The 20,619-nt window shown below is 39.2% G+C and overlaps 1 protein-coding gene across 1 annotated transcript in view; it reads left to right on the forward strand.

Annotated features, from left to right (window-relative positions):
- RHBDD1 (rhomboid domain containing 1) overlaps positions 1 to 20,619 on the forward strand; it is a 124,330-nt gene that overhangs the window by 34,992 nt on the left and 68,719 nt on the right. Inside the window, exon 4 of the mRNA XM_012749476.3 lies at positions 18,804 to 18,892. Coding sequence (XP_012604930.1) covers positions 18,804 to 18,892 — 89 coding nt within the window. The remainder of the gene's footprint in view (positions 1 to 18,803; positions 18,893 to 20,619) is intronic.

Here is a 20,619-nt window from a genome sequence, read left to right on the forward strand (position 1 = left end):
GATTACATTTTTGTGATGAACAATACTAATTGTAATAAAAATACCAACAGGCAAACTGGCAAACGCTATCAATAAACAATTTATAGAAAAATATCAGTGGCTAACAAATGTATAATATAAAAAGCTCATTATTATGGGAAAATTAAAATAATCTATTTTGCTCATTAAATGAGCAAGATTAAAAAATTATCACTGTTGAGGGTTTGGTGAAATGAGAGTTTACATAAACCTTTGATGGGTCTTTCTATTGGTACAAACTTTCTGGAAAGTACTTTGAGTGTAAGTATCAAGATCTGTAAAAAGGTTTATACCTTTTGAAAGGTAATTACCTTTACAAGAATCTGTCTAAATTATAAATAACCAGAAATACAGAAAAATATTGAGATCACCATATTTATTGGCATGACATATTGGAAAATGGGGAACCATTGAAACATTCTAATAGTAAATGATTCAGTAAATCCTGTGATAGAATATTATATAGCTATTAAAATACTGTCAGAGATTGTTTTAATGGCATAGGAAAATACTCATGATAAAAACAAAGATAGAAAGTAGAATATAAAGTATTACATATAATGTGATTTCAGTTTTTTTCAAAAGAAAGATAGTCATACAAAAAGGACTGGAGAAGCACACCAAATATTAATAATGGTTAACTCAAGGTTGTGGAATTATGGGCATTAGTTATAATTTTTTTCTTTAACTTTATTTTTTTTTTGCCAAATTCTGTATAGTATATTACACTTAGTGGAAAAATTTAGTTATTAAGATATAAATATATACAGTAGTCTTCCCTTATCTGCAGGGGATACGTTTGACTCCGAGTGGTTGCTTGAAACTGTAGATGGTACCGATTCTGATATATGCTATGTTTTTTTAATCTGGTAACTGAAATGGCAGGTAGCATATGGAACAAATAAAAGATGAAACTGATAATGATAAAGGCAAAATTTAATAAACTTAAAGGAAAAAATGATGGAATTGATAAATAAAGAGGTGTATCTTTGAAAAAAAATAAACCAAGTAGACAAGCCTGTGGCAGGTTTAATTAAGAAAATTAGAAAACCTAAAACAGTAGATTTGAAAAAGGAGAGATAGCCATAGGTGTGGAGGAAGCTATATCAGCTTCGAGAATGATGTATATTTTGAATGGGAATAACTTTTCCTATTTATGACTATTTTAGGAGAATCATTATTGGTTTGAATTTTTTTGTGTGTTTTTGAGTAATATTATTAAACCTAATTTTTTAAACGTCATTGAGATTTTATCATCCAAACACCATTTCATATATAATTTTCAAAAAGTCTTTGAGTTTCGCTGGTGTGTTCTAACTGCTGTATTACTATTGTATCTGAAGTTGTAGATTTTATTCAAAGAGCTCTTCCCCAGAGAACTCAATTAGAGTGTCAGTTTGTTGAGGGCTTATGATCCTGTAACTTTTGACTGAGAATTCCTCAGTGTAACTGACATTGTGCAGATTTTGATGAACCAGTTAATTTACTTAGAGAATGGTATAAATTCACTGTGTGATATATACCATAATTGGAACTCTGAACAGAAGGTCACATTTTCTCTTGTTTCTCTCAAGCAGTTGTGTGAGGTGTGATACACCAATGGGTAAAAATACTTCAGGACTTGCTAATGAAAGACAGTGTGTACAGAATCTGCCTTTCTAGCACATATTTTTATAGATGTTGAAAATGCTCTTGTCAAACAGCATTTTAAAAACTGTCAGGTGTGTGTGTGTTTTTCAAATGAGTTTTAAATAATTCAGTATTATGCAGGCAGCAGAAAAATGACTTTATAAACTTGCAGTGCTCTTTTGTATTGAATATACAAGCAGAGTCTATGAATTAAAAATGAATAGTATCCGATCCATCTTTTCACTAATAACTAGTGTAGTGTTGATGGCAATTTGCTGTTATTAATGTTGTTTTGGCATTTTTCCCATTAAGTAATTGCCTTAAAGTCATTTCAACACAGATACTACGTGTGTACTGATGGTGAAGTGGGTTTCTCTTAGAAGCCTTGTCTGATTTATTTGACTTGATGGCCAACTCATGATGGCCTCCTTCCCTTTTCTTCTAACCTGTGTGCTGCTGAATTGGAAGTAAGGACAGAGTAGACATGGAAGATGTCTACTTACTTACTACTTACTTTGAGCAAGTGTTAGATTTCTTAGTGCTTTTCCATCCAGCCACTTAGTTGGTGAACAGTATTGGTGGAATATTAAAAATTCCCTTCCTCAAAAGTTACAGGACCATGAGCCCTCAACAAATTGTCACTATAATTGAATGTTCCCTGGTTAAGAACTCCTTGAATAAAATCTATAGCTTTGGATGCCATAGAGATACAGCAGTTAGAATATATCAGAGAAACTCAGTGACTTTTAAGATATTATATATTAGATACTGTCTGGGTCATGAAATCTCAGTGAGGTCTTCCTTCCTTCCTTCCTTCCTTCCTTCCTTCCTTCCTTCCTTCCTTCCTTCCTTCCTTCCTTCCTTCCTCCCTCCCTCCCTCCCTCCCTCCCTCCCTCCCTCCCTCCCTCCTGGTCTTTCTCTGTCACTCGAGCTGGAGTACAGTGGTGGGATTCATAACTCACTGCAGCCATGAACTCCTAGGTTCAAGCTATCCTCCTGCCTCAGCCTCCCAGAGTGCTGGGAGGTGGCCAGCCTGGTTTTCTTTTAAAAAGAAAATTAGGTTGTAATAATATTAGTCAAAAACTAAAAAAAAAAAAAAAAAAAAAAAAAAAAAATCAAACCAATAGTGACTCCTGGAAAATAGTCTGGAGTCTAATTGGGAGTAAGAACGAGAGCATCAAAGATGACTGAGTCTTAGCCACATTTTTTATTGACTCCTTAGTCATGATTCACATCTTTCTCCTGATCTTCATGTCCTCAGTTTCTTCTTTTAAAGGCATGACAAAGGAAAACTTGTTTTTTTGTTTTTTGTTTTTTTTGTGTGAAAAGGCTAGGTGGAATGCATAGTACTATATACATTTCTTCCTTCTGCTAAAGGGCAGTAAGGAACTGTGGTTTTTGTAAAAGCAGAAACATTTTCTTCTTTATCATCATTATTATTATGACTATTTTGGTTTTTTTTCCCCTCAGTCTGGCATTTTGCATGAATGATAATGGTATTATTCATTTCAGGAGTTATCAAATCTCTAATCTGAGAATCTCCAAGTTAGGAATTGAGTAACTTTCATGGCAAAAGATTTAAGGTGTGTTTGCAGGGATTGAGAAATGACTGAAGTTGCAGTCACAGAGAAGGTGGTAGTTAGACACAAAAAGGGTGAGAACACCTGTCTTAGAACATAAGTTGAAAGCTTTTTGCATTGCAGAAGTAATTTTAAAGATTTGCCCTAAGAAACTGTAAAAGTTCATTTAAAATTCATAAATTCTACTGCAGTGTCTCTCTGAGTATGCTGCATATGATTGCTATCAAGTGTCTTGGGCATGCTGATTATATACTGTTTAATGCACATTGTTTGTAGTGGTATTTCATGTGCTGCAGAACGGACTTGTCCTGCTTATTTAGTCTGAAAGGAGTCATCAGAATTGCTGTCACCCATCCAGGTGGACTGTCCAATTAATGAGAGAGGTGTTTTTTATGTGCTTCACATTATTCTAAGATCCTCCTCAGAGGTCTTTATTTTTAATGATGGCTCAAGGTCCCCTTTTGATCTGAATTTCATAGATTTTTACATATTAGTTATAATTGAGTTTTTTTAAGGTTCAGCTAAGAATCGACAGTAAAACAAGGGTTGGATGGGGAAAGGACAGCAAAAGATCTTAGAAAATGGTAACAGAGATTAAACCACCTGGTGAAACAAATCTTTTAGTAGACTTGAAGAAGGCATGTTTTTTGAAAAATTTTGTTGAGAAATGCAAATTAGAAATCAGAGTAGATGATTTCAGTTTCTGGAGTTTTGCAGGTCACAACATGATCCATTGTATGGTCAGAATTGTGTTACATGAACAATTATATGGCTTCTAGTCATACTTTTGGTTGTTCTCATGTTCTTCATTCCAGATTATCAATCCTAATTTACTTTTCCAGAGGCACAGAAGCTGAGCAAAGGCCAGCAGAAGGTGTATGCATGGGGGAGGGAGTACTGAGGATGGATTCATTACTGAATTCTCCTTTCAACACAACCTGAGTGCCACTCCCACTGCCTCCTGGCCCCCGACTTCGTAGCCCTGGGCCTTTAGTTCAATTACTTTTCTAAATGTCAGTTCCTCATCTGTGAAATGGGACCAGTAGCAGTATCCATGTCATGGACTTGTTGGGAAGATTGAAAAATAACACAGCAAAAATGTAGAAATCAGTGTCTGGCCGATGGGAAGACTGCTGCCACTTCCGTGTCCCTGAGTTGTCACCTGTGGGTACAAGGAGAGTGTCTGATAAAGCTCAAGCCAGTCAGAGCATATCAAAGTCTTCCAGAACTATGTAATCCATGTAATCCCCTTGAAAGTATTTGCTAACAACTTGCTGAATAAAATATCTATGGATGTCAAAGAACTCTTTAATAGAGGTAATACATGATTACTTAAAAATGGTGTTTTTGTTTAAAAAAATGTCAGGTGTTTGAATTTGGACTCACGTTTTGTTTAATACCTGCAGTGTGTTGGATATTATACAACATACTTTTATATGTGATCTCTTTTAATTCTTGTAATATTATTTTTATTATCTCTTGCTCATGAAGAATGGAGGTGTATTTCATACGAGGGTATAGGTTCTGGGAATTAATTCAATAACTCAATTATCCGGGTTAATATTTCTTCAGTGTGGTAACATTCTTTTTGACGCTTATTATAATCATCAAAGTTTTCCATTGCACCTGTAGTCTTAGCCTACACTGAAGCTGAAATATACTGTATAACGGAATTCTCTCTGAGGCTCTGAGGCCTACTGATTCTGTAAAGCCTGTGTCATCTTTTGCCACCTTGGTCAGGATCCATTTGGTTACAATTTAAAGAAAGCCCAACCACGTGAACTTGATTAAAGAAAAGGACGTCTATTGGCTTACATTATTAAAATTTCCATTGGTATATTTCAGGGTTCCAGGAAATTTAGATGTCATGAAATTCAGGGACTCAAACAATGTCATCAAGATTCTGTTTTTACCAGGCTTGTTTTGGCTTCTATATTAGTTATTGATTGCAAGATAACAGATTATCTCAAACCCAATAGCTTAAAACAATGCACATTTATTATCTCAGAATATCTAGTAGATCAGGAGTCTAGACATGACTTACCTGGGTCATGACTTACCTGGGTCTTTGGCTTCCCTCACAAGACTGCAACAAAGGTGTCAGTCAGCACTGCAGTCTCAAAGGAAGGCTTACCTGGGGAAGAATCCACTTCTAGCTCCTGTGGTTGTTGGAAGAACTCAGTTCCTGTGCATTATTGGACTAAAGGCATCTCTGTCAGCGGGAGGGTGCCCTCAGTTCCTTGCTACTTGAATCTCTCCCTAGGGCAGCTCACAATATGGTAGCTTCCTTCATAAGAGCCAGCATAGAAATGCCTGCAAGCATGGCAGAAATTACAGTCTTAATGCCCCGTAATCATAGCAGTGATATGCTGTATTCTGTTGGTTAGAAACAAGTCATGGGTCCAAGCTATGCTCATAGCAAAGGGATTGTCAAAGATGTGAATATCAGGTATCAGAATCACCTGGGGCCATGTTAAATCTATCCGCCACAGCTTCATTCTCAGAAAAGCTCTCTCCACATGGTGACAGAATTGACCACCAGCAGCTCCTGCATTACATCGTCCTAACACTAGCAATTCTAAAGAAAACAGAGCCACTGTCCCTTGGTATCTGCATATGCACCTGTAATCCTACCAGTAGAATTCTTCTTTGGAAACCATAGAAATCAACTCTGGCAAACTTAACCACTAAAGGACTTATAGGAAGGATATCAGGTAGCTTCTAGAATTGTTGAGAATACCAAAGAACTGGACTGGAAGAACCTGTAAGAACTGGCTGGACTCTTGTTGCCATTGGCCAGTACTTCATCACTAGCCTAGTCTCATTACTAGACTCTCAGATTAGATAAAAGGCGTGTCTGATTGGCTAGGTATAGGTCACACACCTGTGCTTCAGCTGCCATCTCCCTTCCTTGTTACACCCCTTGGGTCTCCCATTGGAGGTGGGACTTTGTTTCTTTGACTGTGACAGTGCTCTGAGATGAGCCTGTGTGGGTCTTGTGGCTTCAGTGGTGTTGCTTTTGTCCACAGATGTTCAGGCTAGTAGGTCCCATTGCATAACCAGGTTCAGCCCAAATGGGCAGTTTTTAGACCTTTGTAGCTGGTGGTTCTGTGCTCTTCTTTAACATTTAACTGTGCCTTATGGGCATACCAATACAGCTACTACAGAAGCAGTATGTGATGTTGATGGCATGTGCAGTTTTCTGAGTCATGTAGTAAATGGGGCATTTCTGTTTTTCATAGTCAGAATTTTAATTCATACCAAATTTAACCATAGCAGAATTTACTTTTTCTAAAATTACAGGCTAACCAGATGATCCAGTTTTGTTTCACAATCTTGATGTTGGCCTAGGGATTCAAGGATTACCTTAAGTTTTTACTGTTGTCTTTGGTCATGTGCATAAGACTTTTTTGTACATGTGGGCACACTGACTTGAGTTATCAGGTTTTTATAAGTACAAAGAACTTGTAAATCCTTTGAAATAGGTTCATGTTTCCTTGCATGCATTTGCAAAACTGTACTTACTCTCATGCAGCATTATAGTAGAACAGAATGAGTAAGACCAACTACCAAGAAAGGAAACAGATGCCTCCTCTATGCAGTAATTTGTGAGGTCCAGAGTCTTGCCTACAAAATGTTTTTCTTATTGGCCCAATATGGCAGCTGAAATCTTACCACTAGAATTTTGGGTTAAGTTAAATGATCCTCAACCTGAACACATTAGAATAACCTGGGGAATTAAACATAACAAACCAAAAAATAACTAAACAAAGAAAACAATGTCAAGGTCCTACTCCAGAGGAGTTTTGCATAATTTCTGGGGGTGGGCTTGCCCCAACGAGCAGTAATTTTTAAAACCTCTTGAAGGGATTCTAAAGTGCAGCCAGGGTTAAGAGCCAGCAGATCAAGACTGGAACCTGAGAAGGGCAGCCCATTCATTCATGTTAAGGTATGTACAAGGAAAGTATAGAAGTTATTTCCACAGTTCCTGGTGAGACTGTTTCCTGCTGTTCTTCTTTATGTATGTATATGATGAACTCCCTTTATGGAGATCAGCTAAGTCATTCTCTTCCTCTTCCTGCAACCTTAGAAAGTGCAACTACCATTGGGCTACAGAATTTCCAATCATGGTACTGCTTCAAACGGCTGAGCTCGCAGGAACATCTATTTGCTTCATAACAGTAGCACATGTTAAAATCAGGCTATAAACAATCCAACTTCTCTTTCATTTTATATTTACTTTCCGGAGGTGATGTGCAAATAATCATTCATGTGGAATCCAGAAATATTTTTATCTATAGTAATAGCAGATGGCAGAGCGTTTTTCACGTGCCAAGTTGCATTTATTCTACCACAGTGCAATGTGGAAGTGATTACGGCCTCTTTCAAATATTCTAGCTCCCCATGTGCATTTCAGTTGTGGTGGGAAGTTTTCTTGCATATCAGTTCAATATGTTGTAGATTTACTTGGAATCCTTGGAATTTGTGCACAGTGTAGTCACATGAAAAGTACTTTGAAAAGAAATATTTTTGAAGGCTCATGATTAAAGGTCATCAATTCGGCAAACATTTAATAAGCATATTTTGTGTGCTAAGCCAGTGGTTTTCCACTGCGATAGGTGGTTTGGTCCCCAGGGGGGATTTTGGAAATTTGCAGGGTTGTTTTTACTTATCGTAATGATTAGCAGGGGTGCTACTGGCATTTGGTATGCAGAGGCCAAAGGCACTAGCTGTCTTGCAGCTTGCAGAACTGTCCCCTACAACAAGAATGGTCCCCCCCACACCCACACCTAGTCTGTTGGAAGGACATTCATGTAGGTGGAAAAACCTGTTTATGATTATCTGAGCCTCAACCTAATTGTGCTTTTCATATAAACACAAAGAGTTTTTTTAGTATGGATTTAATATATAATGACTTTTCCAGGAAAATTATAAATTAAATTTTAAATGTAAATTGAGGGAAAATCTTGTTTTGTTTGGAATCAAGAGTTATTTACCTCACATAAAATTATGTCACTGATAGAATCCTGTCTGTGGTATTTGAGTCACAAAAAGCCCATCTGTAACTGCCTGCATTTGTTATTTCCACTTTTATGAGGATTCCATACATAGGTGCAAGTGAAGGACTATTTTATATGTCTCCTGAGGGTGGTGTGCCTGAACATTTGTAATTAATATTATTTAATATGTTCCTTTTTATTTTTTCTTATTTTTATAGCTAAGGGCATTATGTTGAGTTGTAAGTGTGTGTGTGTCTGTGTTTTTAAAAGTATGTGTGTAAGATGTGTTATTTATAAATTTTATTTCAAGGAAATAGAGGGAACATTACAAAATATTTAGATCATAAGGGGGGACGTTGGGTATGATGGCGTTAAAGGCCACTGGATTAAGCGGCAAGGTGGTGGCAGACAAGTGGACAGACAGGGAAAGAGCAGAATGCTAGAGGAACTCTGAAGATATTGCGGGAGCCAGAGGAGAGCCCAGCGTGATCAGAAAGGGTGTTTTATTGGGGCGTAGTGGGGGAAGAGGAGTTGGCCAAGAGAAGAGTGCATGCAGAGTCCTGAGGGTGGAAGTGTGGCCTTGGCGAGGGCCTGGAGCTCAGGGTGGGGTAGTAGTGGGGCGCTGGGCAGAGAGAGAGAAGGCTGGAGAGGCGGGCAAGAAGATGCTTCTAACATGCCTTGTTTGCATTTTATTCTGGAAACACTGGGGAGCTACCAGAGGGCTTCTGGATTAGGGTTGGGTTTGTATGTTAGACAGACATGCAGGTCATGGTGGTGAAAATGGGCGGGAGCAGGGCGCGGTTCCGTGAGCCGGGGAGAAGCCTGAACAGGCACAGCGAGAGAGCTCCGGAAGGTTCACATTGACTCCAAAGGCGTCAGCCACAGCGGTCAAACTCCAGTACCTGTGCTCTTGACCTCTTCTCTAGATTATCCGGAGGTCAGGGTGGGTTGGGGTGGGGGGCTACAGAGCAGATGGGGAAATTTTTGGCAAATGGAACTTACTCAATATTGAATATGGAACGTGTGGAGTAAGGAACACTAGGAGTGCCTGGTTATGTGAAGTATCTGGTGGTGTACAGGGCACAAGCCTCACTTGCAGAATTTCCCTGACTCTTTACCCTCTGTGCCCAATTGAGGGCATTGACGGAGATTCTCATTCACTTATCTTGTGTGTCATTTCGCTTACCTATGGTTTTCAGTTAATTTAGCACAACCTATCATTTTGTTTTGAGGGAGATTTGAATCCCAGCACAGATTCTAAAGAAACTTAGTAGTACTACAAAGCTAGTGGTTATGATTTTAATCTAGAGTGCTATTTAGAAACAATTACACATGGCAAATGGAGAAAAGTGTTCTTAACAACTTACCCCCACAACAGCAAAACTATTTAGAAGTACCCATCACATTGGTGAGGGAAATAAGTCTTAAAATGAGAGCTTTGCTTAGGTTCTCTTCCCTTTGCATTTTTAAAAAATAATAAAATTACTAAAACACTATTATAAGAAGTTTGGAACATAGAAAGTGGAATGCTACCTACTCTCCATACTCTCTTATCTGTTACTATTTTTACATATTTCCTTTAAATTTTATTTTTAGATAGGTGCTATATATATTTGTGTTAGCTTGTATGTGTTCTATGTTATGTATATAAAGCTATAACATTGTAATTATATGCAGATATTCTAGAAGTCAAATCACATGAAATATGGGAACAACATTTTGAATCGTTCTTCCTCTCAACTTCCGCTTGCCGTCCAGCTGCCGACTGAATACTAGATATTTCCATTTAGTTGTCTTGAAGACATCTCAAAGTAAACACATCAAAGCTGAGCTCGGGAATTGTCCCTCGCATTTTGTTTTCCCAGTCTTCTGCATCTTGGTAAATGGTTTCATCATCTATTTAGTTTCACAAGCCAGAACCTAGATTTCTTCCTTTCCCTCAGCCCCTACACTGAATCCATCAGCAAGTCCTTTTATCTCTGACTCCAGAGTATATCCCACATTGCCCTCCACCGCCCTTCCCTGATGGAAGCAGTCCTATCAGGATCTTCCCTAGTGGCATTAACGTTTCTGTAGTCCATTGCCACCACCCTCTTTCAAGCTGCTGTCATCTTTCACCAGGACTGCGTTGATCTCCTTACTGCTCTTCTGCTTAAACTGGCCATTCTTACTTTCCTGGAGTCTGTTCTTCCAGCAGGCAGAATCGATCACTCTTAAAAATTCTCCTGTTTAAAATTCTCCAGTGGCCTTCTGTTGTACTTAGAAGACAACTCAAATTCCTTACCGTGGCACATAAGGCCTGAGTGATCTGACTTTCCAGATTTATCTCATGTGGTACCCTGTGCCCCTACTCCTTAGTCACCACGCTCCAGCCAGCTAATAGTCATTTCAGTTTTACAAACTGAAATTTTACAAACAAATTCAGTGTTTTACAAACACTGAATTCTTCCCTGCCTCAGGCTGTTAAATATGTGCTTGTTCCTGTCTGCATCTCTCATCCCCATCTCTGGGCATGGTAGCTCCAAATCCTACAACATTACTTTAAATGGCACCTCCTTGAGGAGCCATCCCAGACTACCCTGGATGGGTACCTTCAAGAAAGACTTGCTACCACAATTTGTAGTTAGTGTGTGCCTGTCTTTCTGTATCTCTCACTAGACTCTAAGCTCCAGAGGCAGTAACAACATTTATCTTATTTATATAATAGGAAATATTTGATGAATGAATGAATGAATGAATGAATGAATGCTTCAGGGACTTGCCTTATTGTCAGGCATAGGGACATGGAATTGAGAGCCAAGGAATTGCTAGGCATCATCTATTACCTTGGAAGCTCTTTTGTAAAAGAGGCTTCTCCTACCTTTGCAATATCCTTATTTCTATCCAGGTTATGTTTGTCCAGGCCTCAGTGAAGTGGCTGTGGTCACCTTCCGGCCCTATGTCTGTAGTTGGTGCCATGCTTAATAAACCATCATGGATAATAGAGGCTGCATTGCCATTATAGCTGTCTTGGAGGACATAATATTGGAAGGTGGCTAGTTTTTACTTCTGAGGTCATTGGTGGTGAGTGTGGGGGCCCAGGGGAGGCATGGTAAAGAAAGAGAGCATATAGATCGAGTCCCCCACGTATTGTCATTGCCAAAGACTCATGGTAGCATAGTGGTTGAAGAAGGCATCAAAGACAGAAAACAGTCAGTTTAAAAACAGTTTCCTTGGGAAGAAGAAATCCAGTCAAGATCTTTCCTAGTGCCATTAATGTTCAATAACCTGAAAAATTCTTACCACATCTTGTTGCTGTATGGTGAATCTGGGGCCGTTTATTAAGATCCCCAAACCCCAGAGCTGCTGATCAGCTCAGTCCCAACCTGATATTAACTGCTTTTATGGGAGGAAGTTGTGGGAGGTACAATAGGCCACTCCCAGCTGACTGCCTCTTACCTTCCCTTGTTCCCTTACCTTGTCCAACAGTGTGTCTCCAGGTTATCTCCTTAATGAGGTCATTAGCTGTGCACACACCGTGAGATTATGTCCTAGATTTATACATGTTCTGCTTTCCGAGCTATGCTTGAGAGGACAGCCTCTTCAACTGTGGAGAGAATTTGCCATTTAATAGAGAAGGACCTTTATAGCTTGTCACAGCTTTCAATCATAGCTCTAGTTTTTGATTCTTTAATGGTAGCACATGAGAGCAGGAACATTTTACATAACCACTTACCCAGCCTCACAATGGCCTCTTAAAGGGGTGAGGATCAGTTTGTCCTGACTTGACGGGAAAGAACAATGTCTGTTGGTGTTAACAGCATCTACATATAGCTCTCATGACAGAAATCCACAGTATAATCTTAGCTTTGCTCTCAAATTGCCTTTCCTCCGTCACTATCCCTTGCAAATAATGTGTAGCAACACTGATTTGCTTTGAACGCGTTCATGTTATATATTTTAAATCTTTTTCTATAAACATGTATGGAGCCCCTGCTCTGTGTCGGGAAATGCACAAGGACTGTGTATCTAGAGGTCCATAAGACAAAAAATAATGGCTGAGAACTTTCAGAATTGTAAAAACACATGAGACCTCATATTGCAAAGTACAGCAAATCTCAAGCAGGGAAAATAAAACAAATCTTCAACCAGAATGATTGTGGTATAATGATAGCATATCCAAAATGAAGAGAAAATCTTAAAAGCTTAGAGAATAGATGGATTGTCGACAGGGGAATGAGTATCCAATTGACAGAACCTTTATTATTGTCATCAGCAGATCCTATACCTGTCATCAGAATAGGACACTGACATAAAGACCTTTTAAGACAAAGACTAGGAGAATTTTAACTCTAAGACATTAACTGAAAGAATTACTAAAAGTTGTCATTTAGCAAGAAGGAAACTAAACCCACAAATAGGTAACACAGTAAGCAATGGCACAACAAAGAATTTGGACAATATATATGTTAATGAGCTTAATTGGGATAAATGGCTACTCTGTGCTATGATTTGAGTACTAACAAAATGTTTTTCCAGTTGAACATGTAACTACATTGGATTGGTGCTGATGTCTGAAATTCTTCAGTTTGTGATGAATTATTTTCACCCCAGGCAAGGGTTTTAACAAGGGGTCCATGGTTGGAGTTAAAGCTATCTAAGAACTTCTTAAAATTATAGGTGACATTTTGTGAATACACAGTTTTTATATAGACAGCCTTTATGACTCTCATCAGACATTTAAAGGGGCTTATAACTTGAACAAGTTTAAATATTACTGGATTTACTGTTCCCTATTAAAATGAAATCACATTGATACTTACCTTGCTGTCAATAATCCAATTTGAATATTGGCTCTATTGTTTACCTTGTGGGATTATTGTGACCTTGGACAAATTATTTTCCTTCTCATTTTAGTCTGTCTGATGGTGCATTGCTGTGTGTGTGGTTATGCACAGCAGCAGTGTACCTGGCCCCTGTCACTGCATTTTGGCATGAGGATATTTGGTTGTAGTTGTTGTGATTTTTCTAAAGAGAGTCACTATTGAGCTATCAGAAGAAATAAAGCTTCTAAGTTACCAATTTTAGTATATAATAGGTTTAGTGCTATTGCTTTGTTAATTTAACATGTGTTAATATTTTGTTTAATACATTCAAGTATACATATATATACTTGTAGGGGGCTGGGCAGTGGGGGGCTGTGCTTAATTGTTATCTCTACCAGTGAAATCTTGAACTAAAACAACTATTAGCCAGTGATAACATGTAACTTGTGTTTTTACCCCAGCTTTATTGAGATATTATTGACAAATAAATATTATATTTATTTAAGGTGTATAATGTGATGTTTTGATATACATTGTGAAATGATTACCACAGTCAAGCTCATTAACATATCCATCAACTCAAGTAGTTACCTTTTATTTTGTAGTTAAGATCTCTTAAGATCTACTCTTTCAGCAAATTTCAAGTATACAATACAGCATATTATTGTTAAATCTACTCACCATGCTATACTTCAGATATCCAGAATTTATGCATCTTATAATTGAAAATTTATACCTTTTAATCCCCCTATTTCTCCTACCCCCCATCCCCTGATCCCCTGGCAGCCACTGTTTTACTCTGTTTCTATGAATTTGACTTATTTAGATTCCACATATAAGTGAGATCATGCAGTATTTGTCTTTCTGTGTCTGGCTTATTTCTCTTAGAATAATGTCATTTAGGTTCATCCATAGATGGAAGACATGACAAGATTTCTTTCATTTTTAAGGCTGAATAATATTCCATGTGCATGTGTATATGTGTGTGTGTGTGTGTGTGTGTATACACACACAACACAACACGTTTCTTTATCTGTTTGTTGATGGACACTTAGGTTGTTTGCATATCTTGGTTATTGCAAATAATGATATAATGAACAAAGGAGTGCAGATCTCTCTTTGAAATGCTGATTTCCTTTGGACACATACACAGAAGTGGAATTGCTGGATCATATGGTAGTTCTATTTTTTGATTTTTTGAGGAAACTCCATGCGGTTTTCCATAATGGCTATACCAATTTACATTCCCATCAACAGTGTACCATGCTCTAGCCAGGTTATCTTTTATTTACATCCTTGCCCACACTTAAATCACTTGACTTTTTGATGATAGTCATTGTGGCAGGTGTGAAGTAATAGCTCATTGTGGTTTTGATTTGCATTTCCCTGGTGATTAGTGCTGGTGAGCAGCTTTTCAACAGCTTTTTGCCTGTTGCACATTTGTACCAAAGGGAACAACAAAATGAAAAGGCAACCTACAGAGTAGGAGAATATATTTGCAAACCATATATCCAACAGGGGACTAATGTCCAAAATATATAAAGAATTCATACAACTCAACAACAATAAAAGAAGTAACCCAATTAAAAACCAGGCAAAAGGACCTGAATAGACATTTTGCCAAAGAAGACATACAGATGTAACTTGTGTTTTTTAATACGATTGTTTTATTTTAGGTATGTGTATTTTATGTGTAAATTCCACTTTTCTACTTATTCAGTAGTTACTTATTGAGGGCTAGTATCAGGCCATTTGCTGCAGTAGGTGTGGTAATAGATAGAGTTGAATACAGTGGTGGTCCCATCCCTGAGGAATTACTCTTAGTTAGGATAGAGGTTGGCAGGTCATAACTAAATCCTCAATCCTAGCCCCAAACCTAGTAAGGTCAAGAGGAAGTTGCTTCTATGAGCAAGGTTTTCTCCAAATGCTACTTAGGATGTCAGCTTCCACATGTAGCTAAGAACAGAGTGAAGCCATGGGCCTACTCAGAGACCACAAACTTCAAAACTTCTGTTTAGCATGTTTAATTATGGTCATAACAATAAATCTGTTTTTAATGCTGTTACATTTGAAGGTAGATCCCAGCCACTGATCAGAGCATTCAGATGTCTTCTTGCCCTAAAAGCTGGGGTTTCCTTCTGCCTCTGCAGCACCCCGTAGGGTCAAATAAACTGTCCCAATCTGGGGAGCCACACTCCCAGTTCAATTCTCTCACCCTTTGCAGATCCATTTTCCCTCTCAGGACTTAAAGGGAAGTGATTTGTAGAATGATTACTAACAGCATGGGAAAAGTTAATATACCTCTTAAAATGCGTTATATTTCCTTTTGCATTGGTGAAATTCTGTCCTTTTTGGTGTAATGTTGAGAGATTCTCAGTTTTGATTGAATAAGATCATAATCTTAGTTTAAAGAACACCTTTATAGAGCTTAAAGTGAAATAACAAGAACTGCTAAATGTTTTGAGATGGAACTTTTGTAGAAAACGCTGAATGTTGGAGGAAGATGCAGTGCGTTGGTTCTTTGATCTGCCAGCCTCCTTTCCCTAGTTATTCACAATTATATTAGTTAGGGCAAATAGATTATAACTCAAGCTTCTGAAAACCATTTAGAGAGATAAGAAATTCATTTCACTATACTGTGCTCTAAATTGTAAGTGAGATTCAAGACTAATTATCTAATAGGTTGAGGCTTTAAATTGAAATTTCCCTCCATGTTATTCTATATCTGTATGATTCACCATGAAGTTTGGCTTTAAAAGTTTCAAAAATACTGATTTTTTTTTTATTCCTTTCATTTAAATTGCAGTTATTATTTTTTTAAAAATAATAGACCCTGGCCACTTCTTTGTATCTCTCAATCCACCCCTTTCTTTTCCTCTTTTAGAGCTAGGTGTAGGGTTTTGTAGGGCCTGGGCATATTAACAGAATAAAGTAGGCACAGTAGTTCCTCCCTCAGCCACAGTTTCACTTTCGACGGTTTTAGTTACCTGCCTTCAACCATAGTCCAAAAATACTCAATGGAAAGTTCTGGAAATAAACAGTTCCTAAGTTTTAAATCGCACACCATTCTGAGTGACTTGATGAAATCTCACATGGTCCCGCCCTGTCCCTCCTGGGATGTAAATCATCCCGTGCTCCCTGCCTGGGAGTCACTTAGTAGCCATCTCGGTTATCATGTCAATGAAGCATAGTATATCTAAGGTTTGGTGCTATCCACGATTTTAGGCGGCCACTGGGAGGCTTGGAACATGTCCTTCATGTACAATTTTTTGGTGGGGGTGGGGGAAATCTAAAGTAAAGCATACTTTACACAGAGACAGAGTTCACACTATTCTTCCCAGGAAATGAGAAACCAAGTGTCGGACCCATATTTTTATTATCAGGTTGCACCTACTGTGAAGCAGATATATTTGATGAAAATGATAGCTCTCCTGGGGAAATGGTGTGTCTGTGGCGTGTGTGTGTGTGTGTGCACACACTGTGGCTTTCGGTATGTGTGGGCATACGTGGGTGCTTATTTGAGCAACTGTGTCATTTAATCAGCTAACGGGAACAAGCAGCGGCGTTGTTCTGTCCACAAGGTTTCTGTTTGTCCCTTTCTTGCAAGTGTTCCATCCTCACTGTTTATTCATTTCCTGAGAGCCAAGAAGTCTTTCCATAGCTCTGAGACAAAGAAAATTACTCAGCATCATCTTACTTTGGTATTTCAGGACCTGCGTCTTCCGTAGGCTGCTGCTGTGGTTGGCAAAGTTTGGGTTTGACTAGTCTCCTATGTAGGTTACTGAATGTCACACTCTGAGCTCCGTCGCAGCTGTGGCTCCACGAGCTCTCTGAGTTGAAGACAGCGCTGTTAACTCGCCTATTGATGCTCTTGGTAAAACAATCCTGGCGCACTTGAGCCGTCCATTCAATACATACTTGAGTGCCTATCATGTGCCAGGCGCTGTCCCAGGTGTTGGGAATACACATGCAGAAACCACAAGAACCACTGTGCTCTTGGAGTTCACATTAGGCTCCTTGACAACTTTCAGTTGATCTGCCCCCCCCCCTTTCTGGAGCGAGGGGGTCACTCTTCTAGGCTGTTGGAATGTATTCATTTGCTTACTGTTTTTTTTTTGTTAGCTTTTACTATTGCATGATATATAGATAAGACACCATTGCTGCCCTCAGGGAATTTGTGGGAGAGAGAGACAGGCAGACAGGCAAACGTGTAAACACTTTGCACCCGGCAGACTGGATGCATGCTGTAGTGAAGGCAGAAGCAACAGCTCCAAGGGAAGGCAGTAGAAGGAAAGAGCGACTCTTCAACTGGAGCACAATTCTTATGACAGAGGTGCTGTTGGGCTCCGCCTTGTGGTCACCTGTGAGCATTTGGGACGTCTGGCCATGCGGTGTGTGGGAATGGGTGTTGTAAGCAATGAGGAAGGAGGGAGGAGCTGGGCAAAGCCAAGTGTTTGAAGGACTTGAATGCATGCTAGAATGTTCTGTGAGGGCCAGTGGATTTCACAGGATAGCAATGACGTGACTTGCCCCCGTCTCAGGAAGATAACTGATAACAGTGTGTGGGATGCTCGGGAGACAAGAGCTGTCCGGCAGGGAGCCAGCTGGATGATTTGCTTCCATTTATTCTTTTACTCATTCAACATACATGCACCTAGGGCTCACCTTGTGCCCAATGCCGGGCTTTTCCAAATAGTTCAGACCAGAACCAGTGAGGGCTGGAGGCATAGCCGTGGGGTAGGAATGGAAAGGCTGGGGTAGGTATGAGAGGCATGGCAAAGGGGACATGGGCACGTGACCCCAGAAACGGCTGGTTTGAGGTACAGATGGACATTGTGTGCATGCATGCATGTGTCTAGATGGTGGCAGGCAGCTGGAAATTGAGGTCAGGTGCTTAGAGAAGAAATCATTGTATACGGACCCATCTTTGTGGTAAAATGCAGAGGTTGTCAAGAGAATGAATCTCCAGTAACTCCTTAAACTCAGGCTGGGAGGTTGTTCAGCCAGCGAACCCCACGGGGCAGTCCCCAGCCCCACACGAGCCTGCAAGTACCGCAGGCCCCCTGGGAGTGTTACCACTTGGGTAGAAATGTACATTTGAAAATAAATTTTATAATCGATTGCCAATCTCAGATGCTAGTTTAAGAAGAGTGGAACCAATTTAATGCCCTAACTCATCTTTCAAGTGTGAAGTTTACATTTTTGTTTCTTTTTGCCGAGTGACTGAAAGATACATATGAAGACAAAACTTTGTGGGGTGCATGTGGGCCCCTCAGTCTCTTTGCTGAGTTTCATTTGCTCTCTGCCTCCCTTGTCAGTGGGGTAGAAAACGGCAGTGGTCGGCCCTGCTGTGAGCATAGATAGCCATCATCCCTCACAGTGGCTGGACAATTCCAGATTTAATTCTGAACAGAGAAAACTGATTTCATTTACGTTATGTGATAAGAGGTACAAAGAAAAACTGGAAGCAGTATAATGGCTTGTCCTGACAGAATGCTTCCTCCGCTCTGGAGCAGCCAACCCACTTCTCTTGGTCAGGGTGGGGCACTGCATTTTAAGCACGTGCTGGTTGTTATTCATTGTACTTTTTTTTTTTAAGGTAGGAAATGTTGTTCTTTGGACTGAGTTAAATGCTGCTCAGCATAAAAGATGTGATGTGGAACAAAGTCTGCAGACTGTGACTAATTGACATGCACTGGGCTAATGAGAAGACAGAATGTCTCTAATCAGCAGCAGAACAAACACTCACAAAGGGTCTCCTTCCCTCCTAGGACTTCCTTCGCCGGGCATCTGGCCGGGATTCTTGTTGGACTAATGTACACTCAAGGGCCTCTGAAGAAAACCATGGAGGCATGTGCAGGTACAGACAAAACGCCTTTGGCATGACAGCAAGTTGGAAGTTCATCTTAATTTTAATGTGAATAGACACAACTCCAAGTTTTCCTGTGGTTCAGCTTAGGAATTCCCTAATACACTTGTCTTTCTTTTTAAACCAAAAGGTAAAACAGCTGGTGCAGTTCCTCACGTTGCTCCACAAAAGAGGATGCAAATGCAAATTTTAAATCTGAGGCTTTCTTAGGGAACAAATACCAGTATAAACTTATTCCCTCAATGCTACTCATGGAAAACCACGATTTCCTCAAACATGCAGAGAACTAAAGTGGGTTTAAAATATTGCATTCTTCCATAATATTCCATGAATCAATATATGTGCAAGGCAAAGTTAATAAAGAAAACCAAACCTGGACTGAAGTGGCAGGTCAGTATTTTAAAGAATTCAGAATGACCCCTGGGTTTGGTGGGTAACACGTATATTCATGCATGGTCAAACCAAGTCTGTTATTGCTTGAAGCTTGGCTCCCACTTTTTTTTCTTTGTTTTCCACTTCAAATTGATGCTCAATGAAAATATTTTATTTAGAAATATATGCATTTTTTCAACCTCTTAATTTAAAATGCTGTACTGGTTTTGACTTGTAAGAAAACTATTTTGCAAACACTTGTTTTATAGACCATGCGAGTTCCAATATTTCATCTTTTATTCATGGGAAATCTTCTGAGACTATTTTACCTTTTCTTGAACCATAAATAATTTGTTTTCACAGTTTGTGCCGATGACTGGTATTCTTGAGAACCATATAATATTCATGATATTAGAAAGCTTTCCCGGCACTGCACTGTCGCTTTTATTAGCAGGTTGTGTTCACTTTGGGTTGATTTTTGCAGGCTGTGTTGCATCTAAGCAGATTCCCATTTTCCTGCATTTGCTTATTACTGTTTCTGGTGTATTTGCTTGGAGGAGGCAGTGGGAGCTTCATTTATTGAAAATGCCCAGTTTTATTATGTTTTCAACACAATTTAATACTCATTAGTATTGATAAAGGAAAAGATATGATTTGGGAAGTTTAGTGTTTTGTTTCATTTTTCTGTGTGTCTCAAGATTAAGTGGTTAGTAAAGCTTTCTACAGACACGTTATGAAATTTAGACAAGTGCTTTGTTTAATTGTTGCAGAGGATTTTCCCCACAATTATAACATTGAAACTCTTAGTTTTCCTCCTTTAAACCTTGCCTATTTTCCACGGAGACTTATTTTTACAACACTCTGTTTTCGAAGTAATACAATAGAAAATTTAAATACAAAAATCAGAACACATTCAGTGTGATTTTTCAAATAACCTGCAATCTCTCTTCCTTTTTTTTATGTGAACTGAGAATTGTAGTGACACAGGAACCCCATGGAAGGTGACCAGGCATCTGGAGGTAGCTGTCTGAAACCTCCTGGAGCAGGAGGGTCACACTGAGAGTACACCCTTCATTCAGCAGTGCTGAATTGACTATGTCCTTCTGCCTTTCGTAGGGACACGAAAGAGTAAAGTCCCTTAGGAAGCATAAGGAGTGTGGCCCTCTTAACACTGTTGTTGGGGGAAGGTTCTCTCTTTAACCAGAGCCTCTCTACTTCTACAGAGACACCAAAGCCCAAGCTTGGTACCTTGGGAGGCAAAGTCCTGTCTAATATCAACAGGACCCTCCAAGGAACTTCAGTGAATCTAACTTAGGGAGTTCATTGTGCCCCCACACACATTCTAT

This window comes from Microcebus murinus, chromosome 8, assembly GCF_040939455.1.
Source record: "Microcebus murinus isolate Inina chromosome 8, M.murinus_Inina_mat1.0, whole genome shotgun sequence".
Taxonomy (NCBI): Eukaryota; Metazoa; Chordata; class Mammalia; order Primates; family Cheirogaleidae; genus Microcebus; species Microcebus murinus.